The sequence below is a fragment of the Lithobates pipiens genome, unplaced genomic scaffold (genome assembly GCF_037356315.1).
Source record: "Lithobates pipiens isolate NorthernLeopardFrog02 unplaced genomic scaffold, aLitPip1_a1.2 Scaffold_35, whole genome shotgun sequence".
In the NCBI taxonomy this organism is placed as follows: Eukaryota; Metazoa; Chordata; class Amphibia; order Anura; family Ranidae; genus Lithobates; species Lithobates pipiens.
In genome coordinates, this window is record NW_027507811.1 from 11167416 (window position 1) to 11193763 (window position 26348).

Sequence of the window (26348 nt, forward strand, 5' to 3'; positions counted from 1 at the left end):
ATGTCTCATTCAGGCAGGAAGTCTCCATGGAAGACAGGAAGTGATGTCACATACAGACAGGAAGTGATGTCACATACAGACAGGAAGTTCTGGGTGAGAGGTGAGTCGGGAGGAAGTAGAGAGGAGGCATTGTTGGACCTGGCAGTAGAGGAGGTAATAAGATATTATTATACAGGATTTATATGGCGCCAACAGTTTGTTTAGCACTTTACAACATGATGGCAGACAGTACAGTTACAATACAGGAGGAATCGGGGGGGCCCGGCTCATTAGAGTTTAAAATCTAAGAATATTATTTTCTAGTTAAGTGACCCAGTTAAGCATGAGCTCAGGTGTGTTCGCATGGACCGCGTGCAGAACCCGCCAGGAAGTCAGCGCAGTACTGCGCTAATCACAGGCAGTGAGACATTGCCCTGATGCGTGGCTGCAGAGATCGGGCCTGAGCTCATCCCTACACCCAGTAACCCCCCCCCCCCCGTCATGTCCGTCCTCTTCCTCCATAGTCACTGTGACCTCTTTTATCTCCAGCAGATGATGATACACATATATATAGTGTTGGAACCTAGATTAACCCCTTCAGGGTCAGAACATTCCCCCACTTATGGGCCGGAACATTCTCTTCATTTTGAAAATGAATTCTAGTAATTTGTTCCTCTAAACAAACAGCACTGACAATAAATAGACAAGACAATGACCATCCTGACCATACATGACCTACAACGGGCAATTATTACACCACACAGGCAGATTTACCCCTTCAGGATCAGAACGTTCCCCCAGTTACGGGGCCGGAACATTGTCTTCATTTTGTTGGTGTGTCACCTTTCCCACCAATCACCTTCTCACCTCATCGGTCTATACTAACGGAATTATATGACTTTTATTAGTAGTGGGGGATGGGGGGGATTGGAATATGTATGTCTTTATTTTACAAGATTGATATAGGAAGAAAGAGGGAAAATGTAATTTGTAGAAAAAATGTCCTGAAAACTAATTTTTCCATATTGATCCAAGTCTCAGATATTCATTCACACCATCCCCCACCATGATCAGGTAGATGGATAACAATCACTGATAGGATTTATACACAAACATGTTTATATATTTAGAGTGGAACCCTCGGGAATGATAATATTGTTGTTAAAGAAGAGTATAAAGAGGAGGATGAGGAGTATGGTGTGATGAAGCAGCTTTCTGAAGGACACAAGGACTTCATGATGGAGCAATCAAGTAACAGAAACCCACCAGAGAGATGTCCCCGTCCTCTGTATTCCCGGGATTCCACACAGGAAGATCACACCATCCCCCACCATCATCAGGTAGATGAGAAACAATTATGAATAGTTATGACTTATACACAAACATGTTTGTTACGATTAATGTTTTATTATATATTCAGAGTGGAAATCTTGAGGATTATAATAGTGTTATTAAAGAAGAGTACAAGCAAGAGGTCAAGGAATATGGTGTAATGAAGGAGCTTTTAGATGGACACAAGGATATGATGGAGCCACCTAATAACAGGAACCCACCAGAGAGATGTCCCCGTCCTCTGTATTCCCGGGATCCCACACAGGAAGGTCACACCATCCCCCACCATCATCAGGTAGATGAGGAACAATCCCTGATAGTATCATTAGGATCTGTACATTATCTGCATTGTTACCATTGATGTCATTTTTATTATATTTTCAGAGTGGAAACCTGAGAAATTCTAAAGTTGAGGTTAAAGCGGAGGTCCACCCTAAAGTGGACCTTCCGCTCATTGGAATCCTCCCCCCCTCCGGCGCCACAATTGGCACCTTTCAGGGGGGAGGGGGGTGCAGGTACCTGTACAGTACAGGTATCTGCACCCACTGCCGGAATAGCTCTCTGCGGAAAGGGGCGTAGATCTACGCCCCTTTCCGAAAGTCCCCCGCTGCCTGCTGGGAAACACACAGATCCCAGAGGCAGCGGGTCCATCCTTATTGCGCAGCGCGACTCGTGCATGCGCAGTAGGGAACCGGGAAATGAAGCCGAAAGGCTCCACTTCCTGATTCCCATATCCAAGATGGCGGCGACAGCACCCGAGAGATGATCGAGAGATCAGCTTCGGGTGCCGACATCGCGGGCGCGCTGGGCGGGTAAGTGTCCTTATTTTAAAAGTCAGCAGCTGCAGTATTTGTAGCTGCTGGCTTTTAAAAAAAAAAAACGGCGGAACTCCGGGCGGACTCCCGCTTTAAAGAAGAGATAAAAGAGGAGGATGATGAGGATGGGGTGATGGAGGAGTTTCCAAAAGGACACAAAGATCTGTACCAGGACACCATGGTGGAGTCATCCAGCTACAGGAACCCACCAGAGAGATGTCCCCGTCCTCTGTATTCCCGGGATTCCACACAGGAAGATCACACCATCCCCCACCATCATCAGGTAGGTGAGGAACAATCACTGGTAGTTATACATTATGCACAAGCATGTGTGTTACCATAAATGTTTTATAATATATTGCAGAGTGGAAACCTCGGGGATGATAATATTTTTGTCAAAGAAGAGTATAAAGAGGAGGATGAGGAGTATGGGGTTATGGAGGAGTTTTCAGAAGGACACAAGGATATGATGGAGCTGCCTAGTGACTGGAACCCACCAGAGAGATGTCCCCGTCCTCTGTATTCCCGGGATTCCACACAGGAAGATCACACCATCCCCCACTGTTACAAGGTTGGTGGGACGGGGAAATCTGAAACATACACTTACAGAGACAATGTGTGGATTTCTTTATTGTACATCACAGGACACAGAGCAGCCATAGTAATTACTATGTGGGTTATAGGCCACCTTCAGGTGAATGGACACTGGCATAATCAAAGACAGGAAGTACCCCTCTATATAACCCCTCCCACACTGGGAGTACTTCAGTTTTTTCGCCAGTGTCTAAGGTGTTGGTCACGGTTATTGAAGTGCTAAGAAAAGCTCCGCAGAAGGATCCTTCACTGGCTCAGGGGGCTATGCAGACGGATCCATAAAAAGTGCCAAGAAAGCCAAAGTGGATGGTCCCTGGGCCTCGAGGAAAGAAGAACAAGGTTTTAGCCTGTAATGCTTCTGGACCCTGGGACCTGGCATCTTGGTCACGTAAAAACGAAACCAAAGGTTTGTTCTGGCAGGGTGCTGTACACGTCCAAGGGAGTGGACCCTATATACAAAGGGGACCCATTCCTTGAAGGTCTGTCATGACATGGCCCTCCATGATGGGTGAAGGTTGGGTCTGTCCGTGATTTTCTAGCAGTATCCTGTGGCTTAGATGGTAAGTTAAGGGTGTTAGAGGGTGTAAAGTATAACATTTCTAGTGTCAACATACCTTGGTTCCCCAGGTTCTCAGTGACCGCTTGCTTGTGGACAGCATGCACCTACTTCACTCCTTTCAGCCACAAGATGGGGTTCAGGGGTCCCCCGCCTGCTGGGTGTCCCTCTGATGCGAGCCCCCCCCCCCTCGGGATTTCCGAGTTGGAGACCACCGCACAGGCAGGATATGCCCTCTTTTGAAAATAGGAGGCGTTCTACGTCACGGGGGGCGTGGCTGAGCATGGGCAGCGTGCACGTTATAAACGGCGCATGCACAGGGTGGCTGCCTTTGAAATCCTCACTCTACAGTGAAGTTTGGCTAAAGGAGGGACACAGCAGCATACCTGGGCAAGTAAGCACTATAGGGTGTTGAATACAGGCATTCTCAAGGCACATCTACTCAGCCTCAGCCTGGGCACTAATAGCGGCATATAAAACATTGCTAGACTAAAGCTCAGCAGCAGATGCATTTGGGTTAGTACCTCTGCTTTGTGCTTAGGTCTATGTCTTCACGAAAGAAGAATGCTAAATTACCAAGGAGGAGCACAAGGGTGCCATGGTCAGGGTCTGAGAAACCTAGTCTCACTTCCACAGTACCATCCTCCCCTGAAATACCTGAAGTGGCTGATCAGACTGAGCCATTGAGTATGTGAGGTATTGTAGCTACTTCCAACATTCCAGCCTCTGCATACGTCACTAAAGACGATATGGCTACAGCATTAGCTGGTTTGGAAAGTAAAATAGCTGGTACGTTTGCAGCTTCCTCCCACCCTGGGAGAAAGAGTGATAGGTCCCCAGGGCAGCACCAGAAGTTGCGCAGCCCAGACGAAGGTGAACTATATTCTGGCTTGGGCAGAAGAGCATGTGCCTTGCCTATTTGCAGTCTTCATTCTGGGAGTAGACAATTGGCAGGTGGATTTCTTGAGCCGCCAACAACAATGGTCCCTGCATCCCGACATTTATTCGGGCCGTATGCCAGAAATGGGGTACCCCGGACATAGATCTATTGGCGTCCAGGTTCAACAAGAAGTTGGACAGCTTTGTGTCAAGGACAAGGGATCCACTCGCATACGGGACAGATGCGTTTAATGATCCCATGGGATCAGTTTGTACTGATCCCCCCCAGTGCCGCTGCTCCTTAGCAGGATCAAAGGGGAACAGAAGCCGATAATTCGAGTAGCCGCGGCATGCCCAGAAGAACCTGGTATGCAGAGATCGTAACAATTGCAGTAGGGGACTCGGGGACTCTTCCATCTCGCCCAGACTTGCTTTTTCAGGGGTCGGTATTCCATCCTGCCTTACAAACGCTAAATATAATGGTTTGGCTATTGAATCCCACATTTTAAGTAGTCGGGGGCTTTCAGGTTCAGTGGTAACTAACCTGATTAATGCAAGAAAGCCAGCTTCTAGGACTATTTAATATAGAGTCTGGACGGGCCTATATTTCCTGGTGTGAAGCCAAAAGATGGCATCCTAGGAAGTATGTCATAGGTGGTAGAGTTCTGGCCTTCCTACAATTAGGAGTGGAAATAAAGCTAGCCTTGAGTACAATCAAGGGTCAGATTTCGGCCTTATCAGTGTTTTTCCAAAGGCTACTTGCTTTGCATTCTTTGGTTCGGGCCTTCATACAAGGGGTAACGTGTATAAATCCGCCAGTTAGGTCACCCTTGTGCCCGTGGGATTTGAATCTATTTTTGTTGGCTTTACAAAGACAGCCTTTTGAGCCAATACGCCATATTCCCTTGATCCTTTTGACAAGGAAATTGGTGTTATTGGTTGCGTTAACCTCCACAAGAAGAGTTTCAGAGTTAGCAGTTTTTTCTTGTAAAGAGCAGTATTATCATTATTCATAAGGATAAGGTGGTGTTGCGTCCTCACCCAACCTTTTTGCCTAAGGTAGTATCAAGTTTTCATCTGAATCAAGTTTCCCTACCTTCCTTTTTTCCAGAACCTTATTCTGAAGAAGAAAAATTATTACACTCTCTCGATGTAGTGAGAGCAGTTAAAGTCTATCTGAAAGTGAGATATATAAGCTCAGATAAGAAAAACTGATGTTTTGTTTGTGCTGCCAGAAGACCCCAAGAAAGGGCAGGCAGCATCAAAATCGACTATTTCAAGATGGATTCGTCATTACTCAGGCTTATGGTTTGAAAAGACGGGTTCTGCCTTTTCAACTTAGAGCGCAGTCTTCCAGGGCAGTAAGTGCCTCATGGGCATCACCAAGCCTCTGACTCAGATTTGCAAGGCCGCAACTTGGTCGTCAGTCCATACATTCACTAGAATCTATCAGGTGCATGTAAGATGGCAAGAGGATGACGCTTTTGGGCGCAGTGTACTGCAGGCAGCAGTATAGGTCCTCACGTCTGATGGCGGTCTGCTTTTATTTGTGTCTCCCTCCCCTCAGAAGGCATGGCTCTTGGACATCCCACATAGTAATTACTATGGCTGCACTGTGTGCTGTGATGTACGATAAAGAAAATAGGATTTTTATAACAGCTTAACTGTAAAATCCTTTTCTTGGAGTACATCACGGGACACAGAGGTCCCCCCCTCTTATTGGGATATATACATTATTGCTTTGCTACAAAAACTGAGGTTATCCTGGTGTGGGAGGGGTTATATAGAGGGGGACTTCTTGTCTTTGATTATGCCATTCACCTGGAGGTGGTCTAAAACTCACATAGTAATTACTATGGCTGCTCTGTGTCCCGTGTACTCCAAGAAAAGGTAAGCTGTTATAAAAATCCAATTTTTTTTATGTGATATCACAATATTAAAGCTCTTATTTTACAGATGATTTTCTCTCTCATTTTCTTGGTTTAGAGTGGAGATCCAATGGATATAGAATTTGAGGTGAAATCAGAAGAAGAAGAAGAGAGGTATGTGAGTGATGATCAGCAGTCTATGGAGGAGGATGGAATAACGGGGACATTTATAGAGGAGGACACTCCTACAGAGATCAGCACAGGTGGGTCATTAACACTAAATCCATTCCTCCACCCATACTGCTCACTGATTGGTCCAGAGTAGGGCGGGGGCTGGGTGATATCAGCCTGTAATGAACTGTGTTCCCCGTCCTGTATTTCTCTTGGATAATCTTCCTTCTCTGTGCTGCCGACACAATTTATGTATCTAGACTGGATTTATGGAGATTCTGGGGATCAGCTGGCAGCAAAATGTTGACTCTCACTATAGACATTGCTCAACCTAGGCACCAGTGGCATGTGTCTTGGGTCTTCTGCCCCATGCCAGGGTATAGCAGGATCTCTATTGTTTCAATTTTTCAGGGTCACTTGCTCTGTTTTCTTTCCTTGCTGTTCCCGGGTGGAGGGATATGTCTGTATAGTCTCAGACCCAAGTCACTGAGTGCAGTCTCAGGAGATGGGAGGCAGCGGTGTGGGACCTCTGCAACTTGTCTGCAGTAAACATTTAAGCTTGACCCTTGTATTATATACTCTATGTCGTACATTACATACTCCTGACCCCTGCACTATATACTTTATGTTGTACGTTATATACTCTATATTGTACATTATATAGTGCTGACCCCTGCATTATATACTCTATGTTGTACATTACATACTCCTGACCCATACTCCAGACACTCATCATATAATCCCCTCATCACTGTCACTCCTATAGAAGACAGTTCTCGTTGTTTCCTCCCTCTCTGACTAAGGTCCATGAATAAAGAAATGATCTGGTAGGAGATCAGAGGACCCATTTACTAGTTACCTTGAGGGGGGAATTGTAAGATCCTCAGAGACAAAGCTGCCTGATGTGGGCGGAGTCCTGGTTTAGGGGAACCAATCAGCTCATGTCTAGTAATAATCTTTGTATTTCTATTTTAGTAGATGGACGGGAGATGAGGAAAACCTCAGAGGATTGTCTCACTTTGTCTCCAGACTGTAAAGTAGAAGATGAGGACATCACACAGTATAGTCCAGGAGAAAACCCGACTACCTCCAATGTCCATCCGGCACCACACAGTGTAGATGGACCATCGTATTCCTCTTATCCCGAGGAACCTCAGACTGTGCGGGACGGTGCCGGACCATCGTATTCCTCTTATCCCGAGGAACCTCAGACTGTGCGGGATGGTGCCCGACCATCGTATTCCACTTATCCCGAGGAACCTCAGACTGTGCGGGATGGTGCCGGACCATCGTATTCTTCTTATCCTGAGGAAACTCAGACTGTGCGGGACGGTGCCGGACCATCGTATTCCTCTTATCCTGAGGAACCTCAGACTATGAGAGACAGTGCCATCCTTCCAACAGAAAAGAGGTTTTCCTGTACTGAGTGCGGGAAGCGTTTCAATTCTAAGTCCGGTCTTAATATGCATAAAAAATTCCATACAGGTGAGAAGCCACATTCCTGTTCTGAGTGCGGGAAATGTTTTTTAAGGAAGTCACTTCTTCTCAGACATCAGATGTTGCACACGGGTGAGAAGCCATATTCCTGTCCTGAGTGCGGGAAATGTTTTTCAGATAAGTGGCATCTTGATAGACATCAGAGGTTGCACACGGGTGAGAAGCTGTATTCCTGTCCTGAGTGCGTGAAAAGTTTTTCACATAAGTCCAATCTTTCCTATCATCAGAAATCACACACGGGTGAGAAGCCGTATTCCTGTCCCGAGTGTGGGAAATGTTTTTTAGTCAAGTCGCATCTTGACACACATCAGAGATTGCACACGGGTGAGAAGCCGTATTCATGTCCTGAGTGCGGGAAATGTTTTTCAGTTAAGTCGAATCTTGACAGACATCAGAGATTGCACACGGGTGAGAAGCCGTATTCATGTCCCGAGTGCGGGAAATGTTTTTCAGTTAAGTCGAATCTTGACAGACATCAGAGATTGCACACGGGAGAGAAGCCATATTCCTGTCCTGACTGTGGTAAATGTTTTTCATTTAAGTCTAGTCTTAACTCACATCAGAGATCTCACACGGGGGAGAAACTGTATTCCTGTTCTGAGTAAAGGAATTGTTCCTCACTGAAGTCCTGTCTTCCTGTACATCAGGGGGTCCCACACAACCCTTGAGGTGTATTAGTGCCTTAAGTGCGGGAAATGTCTTCTATATGAATGTTGCTGGACATGTGGGGAAGAAGCACACCCTGATATACACCTCAGATATACTCCATGGCTGATCTTCATCATGCAAGAAACAGTTGATAAGGAGATCAGAGATCACCAAAGACATGGATGAACTGTTCTACCGTGCCGGCCATTGATAGCAGGAGAAAAATAAAAATGGAGTCCTTACCTCTCATTGGTACATTTTGTGGTGTAAACTTTTTTTTTCTATTGATTGAACTAGATGGACTTGTGTATTTTATAAACCAGACTATCTATATGTAATAAACATTTACAGGTCTAATTAAAAAAAAATTGTTGACCAAGTGTGATGAGCATTCGCTGTACTATGACAAATTCTGGTCGTATTTTATTTCATAAAGTGATTTCCTATGATCATTGGCTCCATCTAGTGGCCATAATGTGTAAGTTTAGGTAGTTCAGGAGAGATACCTCATTATGGCCACTAGATGGGGCTGACAGTCATAGGAAATCACTTTGTTATATTGTTCACACCTAAGGGTAAAACAAATGTTAATGCCTAAGCACAATTATGCAACTTTGACGTGTTAGTAAAACCGTACATATCATCACAACTGCTTTGTGCCTCCAGGTGGATTATACCGCGTTTGTTTCAGGACAAATTTGACTTTCATTTGGTGGTAAATGGTGATTGATGTCTCCTGATTAATTTGTTTTATTATCAAAGGACAACTGGCCCCAAAATAGTAAAAAAAAAAAAAAAAAAAAAAAGCTTTTTTCCTCTTCAGAGGCGGGGCATGTGGCAGGTCACGCACATCACGTGACTACAGACATCCCAAGTCTCCCGCATTTGGCTGCAGGCTCCTGGACACCCCTGAGCATTGGGCGATCTCCCGGCTGGGCCAGAAGACAGAGCAGACAAATGGAGTACATCCGCTCGGGCTGCTCTGTCTTCTGCCTGTGGCCAGGCATTGGGGTGGGACGGAGCGCTCCTATGGTGGACACTGAGGCTGCGCTGGTGGACACTGATAAGGTGGCACTGATGGACACCGATAGGCTGCATTTAATTGGCACTGATAGGCTGCGTTTAATTGGCACAGGTAAGGCGGCGGCACGAAGCATCACCTCCCTGAAATTCGTTTTTGAAGGCTGGGATGTCTGTGACTGGCTCAGGCTGGGCGCTGGATGGCGGCAACTTGAAGTTTTTAGAGAGACAGTCACAGAGAGAAGAAGAAATAACTGTCTGAGAGCAGCTTACTTTTCCACTACAAGTCCCGGAGTCCTTGGACTGGAGACAGGGCGTGACTGGCCCAGGCTGGGCGCTGGCTGCAACTTGAAGTTGTCATCACCCCCCCAGGAGGCTGAGTTGCTGCATCGTTGAGGTGAGAGACCCTGACCCCCCCCCCCCATGCACCCCATTTTCCCTGCCCACCCAGGAACCTCAAAATAGGAAATAGCCCTCAACACTGTCTGGCTGTCAGGTCCTGTGCTTGCCATGGCCTGTAAGTCCTGCTGGGAACTGGCCATGGCCTATTAGTCCTGCTGGCTATAGCCTGTGGGTTCTGCTGGGAGCTCTCCATGGCCTGTTGGTCCTGCTGGCCATGGCCTTTGGGTCCTGCTGGGAGCTGGCCATGGCCTATGGGTCCTGCTGGTCATGGCTTGTGGGTCCTGCTGGGAGCTGGCCATGGCCTATGGGTCCTGCAGGGAGCTGGCATGTGGGTCCTGCTAGTCGCTGGCCTGTGGGTCGCTGATTCAATGGGACACTTGAATGGACTTGCCCCCAGGCCTAAGGCTACCAGCCCTCCCCTGCTACGGACTAAGACTGAGATGCCATTAAAGTTCATGTGTGTGTAAAGGCAGGCGTCCCAATACTGTTGGTAATGTCGTGTGTAGCGCGATTCTTTTCACACTCGACGGCTCCTGAGATATGACGGCGCCTCCTGTAGAGTATTTAGGAGCAGAGTCTTCATAATCTGTGTGATCAGGACAGGATCTCTAACATGTGCAGTGCCTCCACTCAATTGGGGCTTGTGAATAGCAAGTGAAATCCCAACTGAGAAATGTATCTCCACATAGATGGTAATCCACACAGCTTTGTATTTGAAAGTCCATGTATTGAAGAAATAACATTCAGTGAACCGTCCAACATAAGGTATTTTCCGGACAGGAACATGAAATCATTAACAGTCTCTATGTATGTCCCAGTGAGGAGGAACTGCAGCACTTACACATTCCGTGTTCTCTCTCAGCAACAATCCACTGTTCTCTTTCCGCCACATGTCTCCCTCTCCACCCACTTACCTCATCCTTGGTGAGAGAGAGCATAGCAGCCATATTGAAAAGCGACAAACAAACACTGCATAACAGGAGTATACACTTGGCAAATGGGCAAAGAAATGATCACATCATTACAAGTGTATGACGCTATAGAGAACATACACACAGCACAAGGCCGTGCTCGCACTATGAGACGTTTCTCGGGGCGCAGTTCCTCTGAACTCTACAAGGTGGGTGATCTTCTCACTTCTACCCAGACAGGAAGTCTCTGTGGAAGACAGGAAGTGATGTCACATACAGACAGGAAGTCTCTTTGGAAGACAGGAAGTGATGTCCCGCACAGAAAGAAAGTTCCGGGTGAGAGGTAAGTCGGGAGGAAGTAGAGTGGAGATATTGTTGGGCCTGGCAGCAGAGGAGGTAATAAGACGAATCCACAACCGATATTTGTTGGAGGTGTAATGAGCAAACTGGAAATCTTATACATACTCTCTGGAGTTGGAAAAGCTTTTGGAACTCAGTTTCATCCTTTATAGCGGACATCACAGGAAACCTTTCCACGCTTACTCCAGCCTCAGCCCTATTAGGTATTGACCTTGAGAAATATCCCATTATACATAGAACTATAGTGGTCCACATCTTAATAGCATCAAGACTTACAATAGCCAACCTCTGGAAATCTACAGAAGCACCCGACCTATCTACTGTTATAACCAGATTGAATACACAGGTTATTATCATTATTATACAGGACTTGTATAGCACAGACAGTTTACACATCGTTTTACAACATGAGGGCAGACAGTACAGTTACAATACAGGAGGAATTGGAGGACCCGGCTCGTTAGAGCTTACAATCTAAGAATATTATATATATACATATTTCTCTCCACCTTGTTGGGAGTGGAGGTGACCCCATCTATAAGGATATACAGTACATACAGATCACAGGGCCGTGTTCATACTTCGAGACACTGCATTTCCTCTGAACGCCACAAGGTGGTGATCTCACTTCTACCCAGACAGGAAGTGATGCCAGGTACAGACAGGAAGTTCCGGGTGAGAGGTGAGTCCGGAGGAAGTTGAGAAGAGACATTGCTGGAACTGGCAGAAAAGGAGGTAATAAGATCTTATTTTCTATATACACCCAGTAGCCCCCCCCACCCCAGTCATGTTTCGTCCTCTTCCTCCATAGTCACTGTGACGTCTTTTATCTCCAGCAGATGATGATACACAAATATATAGTGTGGAAACCTAGATTAACCCCTTCATGGTCAGAACATTCCCCCACTCACCGGGCCGGAACATTTCCTTTATTTTGTAGTTAAATTCTAGTAATATGTTCCTTTAAACAAACAGCACTGACAATAAATAGACAAGACAATGACCATCCTGACCATACATGGCCTACAAAGGGCAATTATTACACCACACAGGCAGATTTATGGGGCCGGAACATTGTCATAATTTTGAAGGCGTGTCACCTTTCCCACCAATCACCTTCTCACCTCATCAGTCTATACTAACGGACTATATGACTTTTATTATTAGTGGGGGATGGGGGGGATTGGAATATGTATGTCTTTATTTTAGAAGGTTCAAATAGGAAGAAAGAGGGTAAATATAATTTGTAGAAAGAATGTCCTGAAAACATTTTTTTCCATATTGATCCAAGTCTCAGATATTCATTCACACCATCCCCCACCATGATCAGGTAGATGGGTAACAATCACCGATAGGATTTATACACAAACATGTTTGTTACAACAATTTTTTTATTATAAATTCAGAGTGGAAACATCGGGGATGATAATATTGTTGTTAAATAAGAGTAAAAAGAGGAGGATGAGGAGTATGGTGTGATGAAGCAGCTTTCTGAAGGACATCATGAGGGAGAAATCAAGTAACAGAAACCCACCAGAGAGATGTCCCCGTCCTCTGTATTCCCGGGATTCCACACAGGAAGATCACACCATCCCCCACATCATGAAGTAGATGAGGAACAATTATGAATAGTTATGACTTATACACAATCATGTTTGTTACAATAAACGTTTTATTATATATTCAGAGTGGAAACCTTGAGAATTATTACAGTTTTTTTTAAAGAAGAGGACAAGGAATATGGTGTAATAAAGGAGCTTTCAGAAGGACACAAGGATATGATGGAGCCGCCTAATAACAGAAACCCACCAGAGAGATGTCCCCGTCCTCTGTATTCCCGGGATTCCACACAGGAAGATCACACCATCCCCCACCATCATCAGGTAGATGAGGAACAATCACTGGTAGTTATACATTATGCACAAGCATGTGTGTTACAATAAATGTTTTTATAATATATTGCAGATTGGAAACCTCGGTGGTGATAATATTTTTGTCAAAGAAGAGTTTAAAGAGGAGGATGAGGAGTATGGGGTTATGGAGGTGTTTTCAGAAGGACACAAGGATATGATGGAGCCGTCTAGTAACAGAAACCCACCAGAGAGATGTCCCCGTCCTCTGTATTCCCGGGATTCCACACAGGAAGGTCACACCATCCCCCACTGTTACAAGGTTGGTGGGACGGAGAATCTAGAACATTCACTTACAGAGACAATGTGTGGATTTTTTATGTGATGTCACAATATTAAAGCTCTTATTTTACAGATGATTTTCTCTCTCATTTTCTTGGTTTAGAGTGGAGATCCAATCGATATAGAATTTGAGGTGAAATCAGAAGAAGAAGAAGAGAGGTATGTGAGGGATGATCAGCAGTCTATGGAGGAGGATGGAATAACGGGGACATTTATAGAGGAGGACACTCCTACAGAGATCAGCACAGGTGGGTCATTAACACTAAATCCATTCCTCCACCCATACTGCTCACTGATTGGTCCAGAGTAGGGCGGGGGCTGGGTGATATCAGCCTGTAATCCCCTGGTCACTTTCCTGAGCTGTGTTCCCCGTCCTGTATTCCTGGATTTCTCTCCGATAATCTTCCTTCTCTGTGCTGCCGACACAATTTATGGATCTAGACTGGATTTATGGAGATTCTGGGGATCAGCTGTGGGACCTCTGCAACTTGTCTCCAGTAAACATTTAAGCTTCCACTGATTTCTGAACACCAATATTATGATTCCTGACCCTTGACTATATCATTTATATTGTACATTACATTCTCCTGATCCCTGCACTATATATTTTATGTTGTACATTACATAATTCTGATGCTCTATAGTCCTATCTGTTGTATCTTATACAATATGTTGTATATTACATTGTCCTGACTTCTTCTCTCTTCCCTCTACTATATATACACATAATATGTATTCTCTTTTGTTACACCCATTTCCTACCAGCTGGACATTTTATATCTGATGATGTGATTGGAGGACAGACTTTTACATGGTGTTAATAATGTAATAACTTCCTCCAAGTTTGGAGCCGTAAACAGAAAGTGATAATGAGGGAGGAGTCAATAACCCAATGATGGGGCTCTTCAGGATCAGTCCAGTCTTCATTGGTTGTTCTCCCCCCATCCTCACTCTGACCTCTGGTGGAGCTCAGCCCCGCTGTTATTCATGACTAAATCATGGAATGAATAAGGAAGTGCAGGACTTCTTGTGTTGGGAAGATGGCAATGAGTGATAGAGGGGGAGGGGACACTCGTCCTATAATCCCCTCATCACTGTCACTCCTATAGAAGACAGTTCTCGTTGTTTCCTCCCTCTCTGACTAAGGTCCATGAATAAAGAAATGATCTGGTAGGAGATCAGAGGACCCATTTACTAGTTACCTTGAGGGGGGAATTGCAAGATCCTCAGAGATAAAGCTGCCTGATGTGGGCGGAGTCCTGGTTTAGGGGAACCAATCAGCTGATGTCTAGTAATAATCTTTGTATTTCTATTTTAGTAGATGGACGGGAGATGAGGAAAACCTCAGAGGATTGTCTCACTTTGTCTCCAGACTGTAAAGTAGAAGATGAGGACATCACACAGTATAGTCCAGGAGAAAACCCGACTACCTCAAATGTCCATCCGGGACCACACAGTGTAGATGGACCATCGTATTCCTCTTATCCCGAGGAACCTCAGACTGTGCGGGACGGTGCCGGACCATTGTATTCCTCTTATCCCGAGGAACCTCAGACTGTGCGGGACGGTGCCGGACCATCGTATTCCTCTTATCCCGAGGAACCTCAGACTGTGCGGGACGGTGCCGGACCATCGTATTCCTCTTATCCCGAGGAACCTCAGACTGTGCGGGACGGTGCCGGACCATCGTATTCCTCTTATCCCGAGGAACCTCAGACTGTGCGGGACGGTGCCGGACCATCGTATTCCTCTTATCCCGAGGAACCTCAGACTGTGCGGGACGGTGCCGGACCATCGTATTCCTCTTATCCCAAGGAACCTCAGACTGTGAGTGACAATGTCAAACCATTCTTTTCTCAGACATGGACCACTTAGCAAGTTTTACATGTCATCCTGATCCCTCTCTATACACCAGATAAGGGGCCCATGTCTTCCGGTATCTCTCATCTTGATCTTTCATCGCCAAAGTAAGATTTTCCATTTGTTGGATTTCTGCAATTCTAGCAAACCACTGTGCTCTGGTTGGAGGGATGTCCCTCTTCCACAGGACAGGAATACACGCCCAAGCTGCTGTAAGAAGATCTCAGCAAAGAGTTTTTATATCTTTCCACTAATATAGGAATGTCCAATAATAAAAAGGCTGCCGGTCTATCTCCTAGGGAAATTCCTGTTATTATTTTAATGGTTTCAGCAACCATTACCCAGAACTCCTTGATTTTTTTCCCCAAAAATGTGCAATATTGTACCCTCTGCTTTGAAAGTGTTCCGCACCGAACCTTCAAGGCCGGATCACACCAAAACATGGTGCAGGAATAACGCATTCAATGCACTTCTCCCAACACCACATGTGTTTGTGAGATGTGTTTGGGGGGCCATTGACATTTTATTTTATTTCGCAAGGATGCAGCGGTGTGGGAAATGTGCATGGAATATGATTTTCCTGCACCTTATTTTGGTGTGAACCGGCCCTGAAGGTTCTCTAAAAATTATAGTTTGCTCTATTAGTACAACAACCCTCCTATTACCCCCCTCAAATCCACATCCTTCTCCCATCCCCCCACTCACATATTGTGTGTGATCAATACTATCCAAATAATTCTTAATTTCATTTACCAAAGTTATCTGTCAACATGAAGACCTGTATAGATCAAATGACGGCACGAATGAGGATGAAGGAGGACCGGAGTCACATGACTGAGAAGATAATAAACCTCAACCTGGAGATCATCTACCTGCTGACCGGAGAGGTGAGGAGGATTCTGGGAGGTCACATGACATCACTCTTATCTCTATTAATAAAACACAGACCTGACCGGAGAGGTGAGGAGGATTCTGGGAGGTCACATGACATCACTCTTATCTCTATTAATAAAACACAGACCTGACCGGAGAGGTGAGGAGGATTCTGGGAGGTCACATGACATCACTCTTATCTCTATTAATAAAACACAGACCTGACCGGAGAGGTGAGGAGGATTCTGGGAGGTCACATGACATCACTCTTATCTCTATTAATAAAACACAGACCTGACCAGAGAGGTGAGGAGGATTCTGGGAGGTCACGTGACATCACTCTTATCTCTATTAATAAAACACAGACCTGACCGGAGAGGTGAGGAGGATTCTGGGAGGTCACATGACATCACTCTTCTCTCTATTAATAAAAACACAGACCTGACCGGAGAGGTGAGGAGGATTCTGGGAGGTCACATGACATCACTCTTCTCTCTATTAATAAAACACAGACCTGACCGGAGAGGTGAGGAGGATTCTGGGAGGATCTCATAATATTACCCTTGTTCTTTCAGAGTTTTCCTCCTGTAAAGTCTGGTGACAAGGTGACCATCACTATCTCTCTATTTCCATCCCTAAAACCTGAGAGACACAACATGGAGAAGATTCTAGAAGTCACGAAAAAGATGATGAAGATGATAACAGGAGAGGTGAGCGGTGCCGGGAATTCTGGGACATTATCCATGGAGGAGTGGGAGTATTTAGAAGGACACAAGGATCTCTACAAGGACGTCATGATGGACAATCAGCCGCCCCTCACATCACCGGGTAAGAGGAGACTTTATTGTAAAGGAGAGAGCAGTACGGAGGCTCCACCTAGATCCCCCATCATCTGATAAACACATAGAAACAATGTATTCAGTCAGTGTGTGTGTTTCCTACAGATGGATCCAGTAATGGGAACCCACCAGAGAGATGTCCCCGTCCTCTGTATTCCCGGGATTCCACACAGGAAGATCACACCATCCCCCACCATCATCAGGTAGATGAGGAACAATTATTGATAGTTACAAAATATATATATATATATATATATATATATATATATATACAAACTTGTGTGTTACAATTAATATTTTATTATATATTCAGAGTGGAAACCTGAGAGATTGTAAAGTTGAGGTGAAATCAGAAGAAGAAGAAGAGAGGTATGTGAGGGATGATCAGCAGTCTATGGAGGAGGATGGAATAACGGGGACATTTATAGAGGAGGACACTCCTACAGATCAGCACAGGTGGGTCATTAACACTAAATCCATTCCTCCACCCATACTGCTCACTGATTGGTCCAGAGCAGGGCGGGAACCCATTTACTAGTTACCTTGAGGGGGGAATTGTAAGATCCTCAGAGACAAAGCTGCCTGATGTGGGCGGAGTCCTGGTTTAGGGGAACCAATCAGCTGATGTCTAGTAATAATCTTTGTATTTCTATTTTAGTAGATGGACGGGAGATGAGGAAAACCTCAGAGGATTGTCTCACTTTGTCTCCAGACTGTAAAGTAGAAGATGAGGACATCACACAGTATAGTCCAGGAGAAAACCCGACTACCTCAAATGTCCATCCGGCACCACACAGTGTAGATGGACCATCGTATTCCTCTTATCCTGAGGAACCTCAGACTGTGCGGGACGGTGCCGGACCATCGTATTCCTCTTATCCCAAGGAACCTCAGACTGTGCGGGACGGTGCCGGACCATCGTATTCCTCTTATCCCAAGGAACCTCAGACTGTGCGGGACGGTGCCGGACCATCGTATTCCTCTTATCCCGAGGAACCTCAGACTGTGCGGGACGGTGCCGGACCATCGTATTCCTCTTATCCTGAGGAACCTCAGACTGTGCGGGACGGTGCCGGACCATCATATTCCTCTTATCCCGAGGAACCTCAGACTGTGAGGGACGGTGCCGGACCATCGTATTCCTCTTATCCTGAGGAACCTCAGACTGTGCGGGACGGTGCCGGACCATCGTATTCCTCTTATCCCGAGGAACCTCAGACTGTGCGGGACGGTGCCGGACCATCGTATTCCTCTTATCCCGAGGAACCTCAGACTGTGCGGGACGGTGCCGGACCATCGTATTCCTCTTATCCCAAGGAACCTCAGACTGTGCGGGACGGTGCCGGACCATCGTATTCCTCTTATCCTGAGGAACCTCAGACTGTGCGGGACGGTGCCGGACCATCGTATTCCTCTTATCCCGAGGAACCTCAGACTGTGCGGGACGGTGCCGTCTTTCCAACAGATAAGAGGTTTCCTTGTACTGTGTGCAGGAAACATTTCAATTCTAAGTCTGGTCTTAATATGCATAAAAAATGTCATACAGGTGAGAAGCCACATTTCTGTTCTAAGTGTGGGAAATGTTTTATAAGGAAGTCAAATCTTGATAGACATCAGAGGTCGCACACAGGTGAGAAGCCATATTCCTGTCCTGAGTGCGGGAAATGTTTTTCAGATAAGTGGCATCTTGATAAACATCAGAGGTTGCACACGGGTGAGAAGCTGCATTCCTGTCCTGAGTGTGGGAAATGTTTTTCAGCAAAGTCAAATCTTCTCAGACATCAGAAATTTCACACAGGTGAAAAGCCGTATTCATGTTCTGAGTGCGGGAAATGTTTTTCAGTTAAGTTGATTCTTGACACACATCGGAGATCACACACGGGTGAGAAGCCGTATTCCTGTCCTGAGTGCAGAAAATGCTTTTCAGATAGGTCAAATCTTCTCAGACATCAGAGGTCGCACACGGATGAGAAGCCATATTCTTGTCCTGAGTGCGGGAAATGTTTTGTAGTGAAATCAGAACTTGTCAGACATCAGAGGTCTCACATGTATGAGAAGCCGTATTCATGTTCTGAGTGCGGGAAATGTTTTTCAGGTGCATGGCATCTTGATAGACATCAGTTGTCGCACACAGGTGAGAAGCTGTATTCCTGTCCTGAGTGCGGGAAATGTTTTTCCGATAAGTGGCATCTTCATAAACATCAGAGGATGCACACAGGTGAGAAACTGTATTCCTGTCCTGAGTGCGGGAAATGGTTTTCCGATAAGTGGCATCTTCATAAACATCAGAGGATGCACACGGGTGAGAAGCTGTATTCCTGTCCTGAGTGCGGGAAATGTTTTTCAGCAAAGTCAAATCTTCTCAGACATCAGAAGTTTCACACAGGTGAGAAGCCGTATTCATGTTCTGAGTGCGGGAAATGTTTTTCAGTTAAGTTGAATCTTGACACACATCGGAGATCACACACTGGTGAGAAGCCGTATTCCTGTCCTGAGTGCGGGAAATGTTTTTCAGATAGGTCAAATCTTCTCAGACATCAGAGGTCGCACACGGATGAGAAGCCATATTCTTGTCCTGAGTGCGGGAAATGTTTTGTAGTGAAATCAGAACTTGTCAGACATCAGAGGTCTCACATGTATAAGAAGCCGTATTCATGTTCTGAGTGCGGGAAATGTTTTTCAGGTGCATGGCATCTTGATAGACATCAGTTGTTGCACACGGGTGAGAAGCCGTATTCCTGTCCTGAGTGCGGGAAATGTTTTTCAGATAAGTGGCATCTTGATAAACATCATATGTCACACACGGGCGAAAAGCCGTATTCCTGTCCTGACTGCGGGAAATGTTTTTCAGCAAAGTCAAATCTTCTCAGACATCAGAAGTTGCACACGGGGGAGAAGCCATATTCCTGTCCTGAGTGAGGGAATTGTTCCTCACTGAAGTCCTGTCTTCCTGTACATCGGGGGTCCCACACAACCCTCGAGATGTATTAGTGAGTGCGGGAAATGTCTTGTATATGAATGTTGCTGGACATGTGGGGAAGAAGCACACCCTGATATACACCTCAGATATACTCCATGGCTGATCTTCATCATGGAAGAAACAGTTGATAAGGAGATCAGAGATCACCAAAGACATGGATGAAGTGTTGTACCGTGTCGGCCAATGATAGCAGGAGAAAAATAAAAATGGAGTCCTTACCTCTCATTGGTACATTTTATGGTGGAAACTTTTTTTTTCTATTGATTGAACTAGATGGACTTGTGTATTTTGTCAGCCAGACTATCTATATGTAATAAACATTTACAGGTCTAGTTTAATAAAAAAATAAATAAAAAAATAGTTGACCGAGTGTGACGAGCATTCGCTGTACTATGACAAATTCTGGTCGTATTTTATTTCATGAAGTGATTTCCTATGATCATTGGCTCCATCTAGTGGCCATAATGTGGAATTTTAGGTAGTTGAGAAGAGATACCTCATTATGGCCACTAGATGGGGCTGACAGTCATATTATATCACTTGGTTATCTCCTTCACACCTAAGGGTAAAACAAATGTTAATGCCTAAGCACAATTTTGCAACTTTGACATGCGTTAGTAAATCCGTACATATCATCACAACTACTTTGTGCCTCCAGGTATATATATATATATATATATATATATATATATATATAATATGTAATATATATATATGTATTATATAATATATATATAATATATATATGTATATATTAAATAATATAATATATATATATATATATATATATATATATATATATATATATATATATATTAAATATAATATATATATAATATATATATATTAAATAATATAATATATATATATATATATATATATATATATATATATATATATATTAAATATAATATATATATATAATATATATATATATATATATATATATATATATAATTATTATATATATATATTATATATATATATATATTATATTATTTTATATATATATATATATATATGTAAGAAGGCCAGTGTGGTGGCCTGAATTTATGGGAGGAGCCCGGAGGGTATTTAACCAGCCCGCTCGCCTGTGGTCTTTGTCGGTTTCCGGTGCGCGGCACTACGTCACTAGGCCGACGGCTCGTGTTTCGTTTCCATTCGGACAAAACGTCTCTCTCGTGGTTTTCTTTCCCGTTCGTTTGTACAACGTCGCCGGCTCTGTACAATGTCGCCAGCTCGACTGCCGCAGGTAAGGGTCTCGATTGACCTTCCTGTACTATTTTTAGTGTCGTTAAAACCTGAAATATCGAATCGTTTGTTGTGATACCGGTTGTTATCACTCAATACGCTCCAATTTCGCAGCGCCCTTCATTTCACGGGCGTCATTTCGGTAGATATTGCTGGTAGGAAAAATTGCACTGTTTTAGTACTTGTTATAGTCTCGTTACCGTGTTCCACAGTCAAAATCGTTGCCAGTCGTGTCTCACGGCACAACGACTCCTACCTCTGCCATGGCTGGCTCACGTAGGTCATTTCATCATTTCACTCATTTTGTTACGCACGGCGCTCCGATTCGAATCCAGTCGCATCCGCTAAATGCGCAGATTCATTCCGGTGTGCCCCTAACTGCTTGGCCACATTTCAGTACATGCTCCAGAGCTCGTTCGTGGCTAATCGATCGGGTCTCTGTCATGGGAATTCATTTCACTGTCACCTAGTACGTTCGAATCGAAACCAGTCGCAGTTCTTGAACGCACAGGTTCGATCGACGTGTCCCAGTTACGTTGGCCTCATTTCGGTACATGCTCCAGAGCTCGTTCGTGGCTAATCGATCGGGTCTCTGTCATGGGAATCATTTCACTGTCACCTAGTACGTTCGAATCGAAACCAGTCACATTTCTCAAGAAAACGCACAGGTTCGATCGACGTGTCCCAGTTACGTTGGCCTCATTTCGGTACATGCTCCAGAGCTCGCTCGTGGCTAATCAATCGGGTCTCTGTCATGGGAATCATTTCACTGTCACCTAGTACGTTCGAGTCGAAACCAGTCGCATTTCTCAGGAAAACGCACAGGTTCGATCGACGTGTCCCAGTTGTGTTGGCCTCATTTCGGTACATGCTCCAGAGCCCGCTCGTTGCTAAGCGATCGGGTCTCTGTCATGGGATCATTTCACTGTCACATATCACGTTCCGATACGAATCCAGTCGCGTCTACGATGCACCAATTCGTCCCGGCGTGCCCCAGGTATTTTCGGCCTCATTTCTGTACATGCTCCGGAGTCCCGTTCGTTGTCAGTCGCAATCGCGGCACGACCGATTCGGGCCTCTGTCATGGCATACTTTTGTCACTCATTTCACTGTCACTTACCGCGCTCCGATTCGAATCTAGTCGCATCTGTGATGCACCGATTCGTTTCGGTGTGCCCCAGTTGGTTACGGCCTCATTTCAGTACATGCTCCAGAGTCAGGATTCATTGTTGGTTGCAGGTTTCGGTTCTCTGATTCATGACTCTGTCATGGGAAATCGATTTCACTGTCACGTAGGACGTCCGATACGAATCCAGTCGCATCTACGACGCACCGATTCGTCCCGGCGCCCCAGGTATTTCAGCCACATTCCAGTACTTGCTTTACAGCATGCACGATTAACGGATAGTCGCAACAGCGGCACGACCAACTCATGCCTCTGTCATGGCAATCAAATAAATTTCACCGCCACGTACCGCGCTCCGTTTCGAATCCAGTTGCATACATGCACCGATTCGTTACGGTGTGCCCCAGTGCTTTAGCCTCATTTCAGTGCATGCTCCAGAGTCCGGTTCATCATCAGTCACAATCACGGCATGACCGGCTTATGCCTCTGTCATAACAGGTTTTCATTAAATGGACCGTAGTATACAGTGCCCCGTTTCGAGTCGGTCGCATCTGACATGCAAACACATCCCCAGGCACAGACTTCTGGCAATCGTTGCAAACACGCATTCAAGCATAGACTTCTTGCAATCTTTGCATACACGCATCCAAGCATGGACGCACACAAGCGTAGACTTCTTGCTATCGTTGCAAACACGCATCCAAGCGTAGACTTCTAGCAATCGTTGCAAGCACGCATCCTAGCATAGACCTCTTGCAATCGTTGCTAGTACGCAGTCAAGCATGGACGTCTTGCGGTTGGTGCGAGTACGCATACAAGCCTGGACTTCTCGCAAGCGTTGCAAGCTCGCATTCAAGTGTAGACTTCTTGCAACCGTTGCGAGCACGCATTCAAGCATGGACGTCGTACAGTCGTTGCAAGTTCGCATTCAAGCGTAGACTTTTTGCAATCGTTGCAAGCACGAATCCAAGCATAGACTTCTTGCAAATCATTGCAAGCATGCATCAAGCATAAATCTTCGTGCAATCGTTGCGAGCACGCATTCAAGCATGGAAATCTGGCAGTCGTTGCAAGCACGCATACAAGAATAGACTTCTTGCAATCATTGCAAACACGCATCCATGCGTAGACTTCTTGCAGTCTTTGCAAGCATGCATCCAAGCGTAGATTTCTTGCAATCGTTGCAGGCACGCATCCAAACATAGACTTCTTGCAATCATTGCAAGCACACATTCAGGCATAGACCTCTGGCAAATCATTGCTAGCACGCATTCGAGCATAAGACCTCTTGCAATCATTGCGAGCAGATGTCCAGGCACAAACTTGTTGCAATCATTGCTAGCAGGCAGTTCCGGCTGGCTCAATAGATTGCTTTGGGAAAAACCTGGATACCTTCCTAAATGTACATTGTAACGGGGTACTTATTTTATAGGTGAAGTTGATCCAGGGAAAATCCGATTGCCTCTCGGGGGATCAGGAAGGAATTTTTTCCCTGCTGTAGCAAATTGGGCCATGCTCTGCTGGGGTTTTTTGCCTTCCTCTGGATCAGCTGTGGGTGTAGAATTGGGTGTGTCGGGTTGTGCGATATTTATTTGTTTGATTTGTGGTTAGGACTGGATGGACTTCTGTCTTTTCCGACCTGGCTACCCATGTATCTTACCATAACTTCTTGCAATCGTTGCAGGCACGCATCCTGGCATAACTCCTTGAAATCGTCGCAGGCACGCATCCTGGCATAACTTCTTGCAATCATTGCACACACGCATCCTAGCATAACATCTTGCAATCATGGCAAGCACGCATCCTGGTGTAACTCCTTGCAATCGTTGCAGGCACGCATCCTAGCATAACATCTTGCAATCGTTGCAAGCACGCATCTTGGCATAACATCTTGCAATCGTTGCAAGCACGCACCCAAACACATGTTCAAGCACAACTCCTGCAGTCTTCGCAAAGCACATGCGATAACACGAATTTCTCACAGTCACTATGAACACATTTCCAGTGACAAACTCCCACGCAATTGTCGCAAGCACACGTTTAAACACTACTTTTGCAATCGTGTCAAGGCTCGCGACTTAGCATAACGTCTTGCAATCATTCTTTTGCAAGCACACATTCTCAGCGGCACACAAACTGGCTACACGTCGTTTTCAGCAGCACTTAGTTGGCCACTTGTCTCCTGTGGCTTTTCTTACAAGCCACTCACCGTTTCCTGTCTGTCGGTCTCTCCCTTAGGATAGTTGAGTTCAACTTCCATCCAGCACCTGGATCGTGTTGACACACGCAACTGGCTTCTTCCCGTAACACGCTCAGGCTATACCTAGCCAGCGCTCAGCATTTCTCATCCTTACAGGGCCCGGAGAGCCACCTGTCTTTATGGCTTATACAGCAAGATCCCCACTTCGAGGCATCCAGAGGCATCACCCATAGCCAACGGAAAACGCTCGCCCATCACAACTGCCATCTTTAGGGACATGAAATCCTCGCATATTCTCCAGTCTAGTCATCCAAGCGGCCATCTACCTGGCCCTTTGTGGTTTTCCATGGCCTAGCCAATTTATTGTTGGTAGCACTGGCAGCCAGGTTCTACACAGACACTACTTGACGAATGTTCAAATCTGCAATACGGGCCATTCCCCAGGATCGATCTTTATGTCACGCCTCCTAGTCCTCCTCTCACGGACACAGGACCCTTCTTAGATCCTTAATTTGGATGTCGTGGCAATAGCAGACCTGTCAATGTCGGAAGGTTCCTTACTGCATGGATTGATGTATCGGTGTTTAGACCGTCTACGATGCCCCTGTCGCCCCTGGTAGTGACAGATGCCACAGCCTACACAGGCTTCGCGGAAATTTTTGGCCACCACTGGTTTACAGGACCATGGCATCAGGGATACTCCTAAACCCCGGTTTACCTGGACTTCCTCCCTCTTCAGGCTATACCCGGTCATGACAGCCTCTCGTATCTGGGGTCATGTCAGGACAGGACAGGCTGTGGCTTTCACCACCGACAACTGGGCCGAGGCTCATCTTGTTATTGAAGCCAGGTCTGGACCGCTCTCGGTTGTGTCCTTCCTGCGCAGACCGCTGCAGTTAGCCCGGTGGCACCAGTTTAATGTCCATTGTATGTTCATTCCAGGCCTTCAGCAATCCCGCAGGCCAAGTTCTGCATAGTCGTTACTTGGCTCACTACCAACTTCATTTCATCCTCCTCCTTGCAGTGTCTAAAACCCAGAAATCTGACTCCAGGATGGACGTCCATTTCTATAGAGAAGCAGGGCTTGGTATCAAGTAACCGTACTTGACTACCTACTGTCACTCCTACCGGAACGCGTAGACTCTAGTTCCCTATTGCTTTCGTGCCAACACTTGTGTACCTGCCAGTTTCCCAAACACATGGGGTTCTTCTACACAGCCTACACCTCGTCCCCGGTCCATACCGTGGACACTCTTTAGTATTTGAGCACCCTTGGCAGCATGTTGGCGTGGGTCCCAAGTCACGTCATTGAAAGACTAAGCAGTTGGGACCCTGCCTACCTCGCCCGGTACATTCCCAATCCTCGGGTGGAAATGGCACAAGCGTTCACCAAACTCGCTCAACTAATTAAGCTAAAACTAATAAAACTGCACCCCTACCTGAATGTTTTGCCCCCTTATTTTGGTATACCGACCATCAGACCAGGGCACACTTCAGGTCCATTTCATGTGGTTAATCTTGTGGTAGAGGCTACTTGATCATATCCGTATCGGCCATAGGGCTTTGACCATAAGTAAGAAGGCCAGTGTGGTGGCCTGAATTTATGGGAGGAGCCCGGAGGGTATTTAACCAGCCCGCTCGCCTGTGGTCTTTGTCGGTTTCCGGTGCGCGGCACCCACCCTCCCTTCCCCTTTTCAGGGCATTTCTCAAATTCATTTCTCTTCACATACATTAATTTCCAATCTAGGGTATGCCCCCTTATTTTGGTATACCGACCATCAGACCAGGGCACACTTCAGGTCCATTTCATGTGGTTAATCTTGTGGTAGAGGCTACTTGATCATATCCGTATCGGCCATAGGGCTTTGACCATAAATATATATATATATATATATATATATATTATATATTGTTTCAGGACAAATCGGGCTTTCATTTGGTGGTAAATGGTGATTGATGTCTCCTGATTTTTATTTTTTCATTATTAAAGGAGAA

General features: G+C 45.6%; 3 protein-coding genes across 3 annotated transcripts in view; 1 reads left to right on the forward strand and 2 right to left on the reverse strand.

Annotated features, from left to right (window-relative positions):
- Window positions 1–26348, reverse strand: part of LOC143955485 (uncharacterized) — a 337730-nt gene that overhangs the window by 149999 nt on the left and 161383 nt on the right. The window lies entirely within an intron of this gene.
- The window catches only part of LOC143955380 (uncharacterized), an 83707-nt gene that overhangs the window by 37715 nt on the left and 19644 nt on the right, over window positions 1–26348 (reverse strand). The gene's annotated exons all lie outside the window — the stretch shown is intronic.
- Window positions 100–20146, forward strand: LOC143955527 (uncharacterized). Its single transcript, XM_077465571.1, has 9 exons — window positions 100–153; window positions 1110–1319; window positions 1400–1606; window positions 2491–2697; window positions 13328–13472; window positions 14543–15051; window positions 15843–15971; window positions 16533–16785; window positions 17455–20146. The coding sequence occupies exons 2-9, from the start codon at window positions 1182–1184 to the stop codon at window positions 19713–19715; spliced, it is 3849 nt and encodes a 1282-aa protein (XP_077321697.1). The 5' UTR covers window positions 100–153; window positions 1110–1181; the 3' UTR covers window positions 19716–20146.

Bases quoted from the DNA above. Each gene is read 5' to 3' on its own strand.
- LOC143955527 (XM_077465571.1), top strand. From the start codon at position 1,182: ATGAAGCAGCTTTCTGAAGGACACAAGGACTTCATGATGGAGCAATCA. The intron at 15,052-15,842 runs GTGAGTGACAAT...CATTTACCAAAG, and splicing joins ATCCCAAGGAACCTCAGACT to TTATCTGTCAACATGAAGAC. The intron at 15,972-16,532 runs GTGAGGAGGATT...TTGTTCTTTCAG, and splicing joins TCTACCTGCTGACCGGAGAG to AGTTTTCCTCCTGTAAAGTC.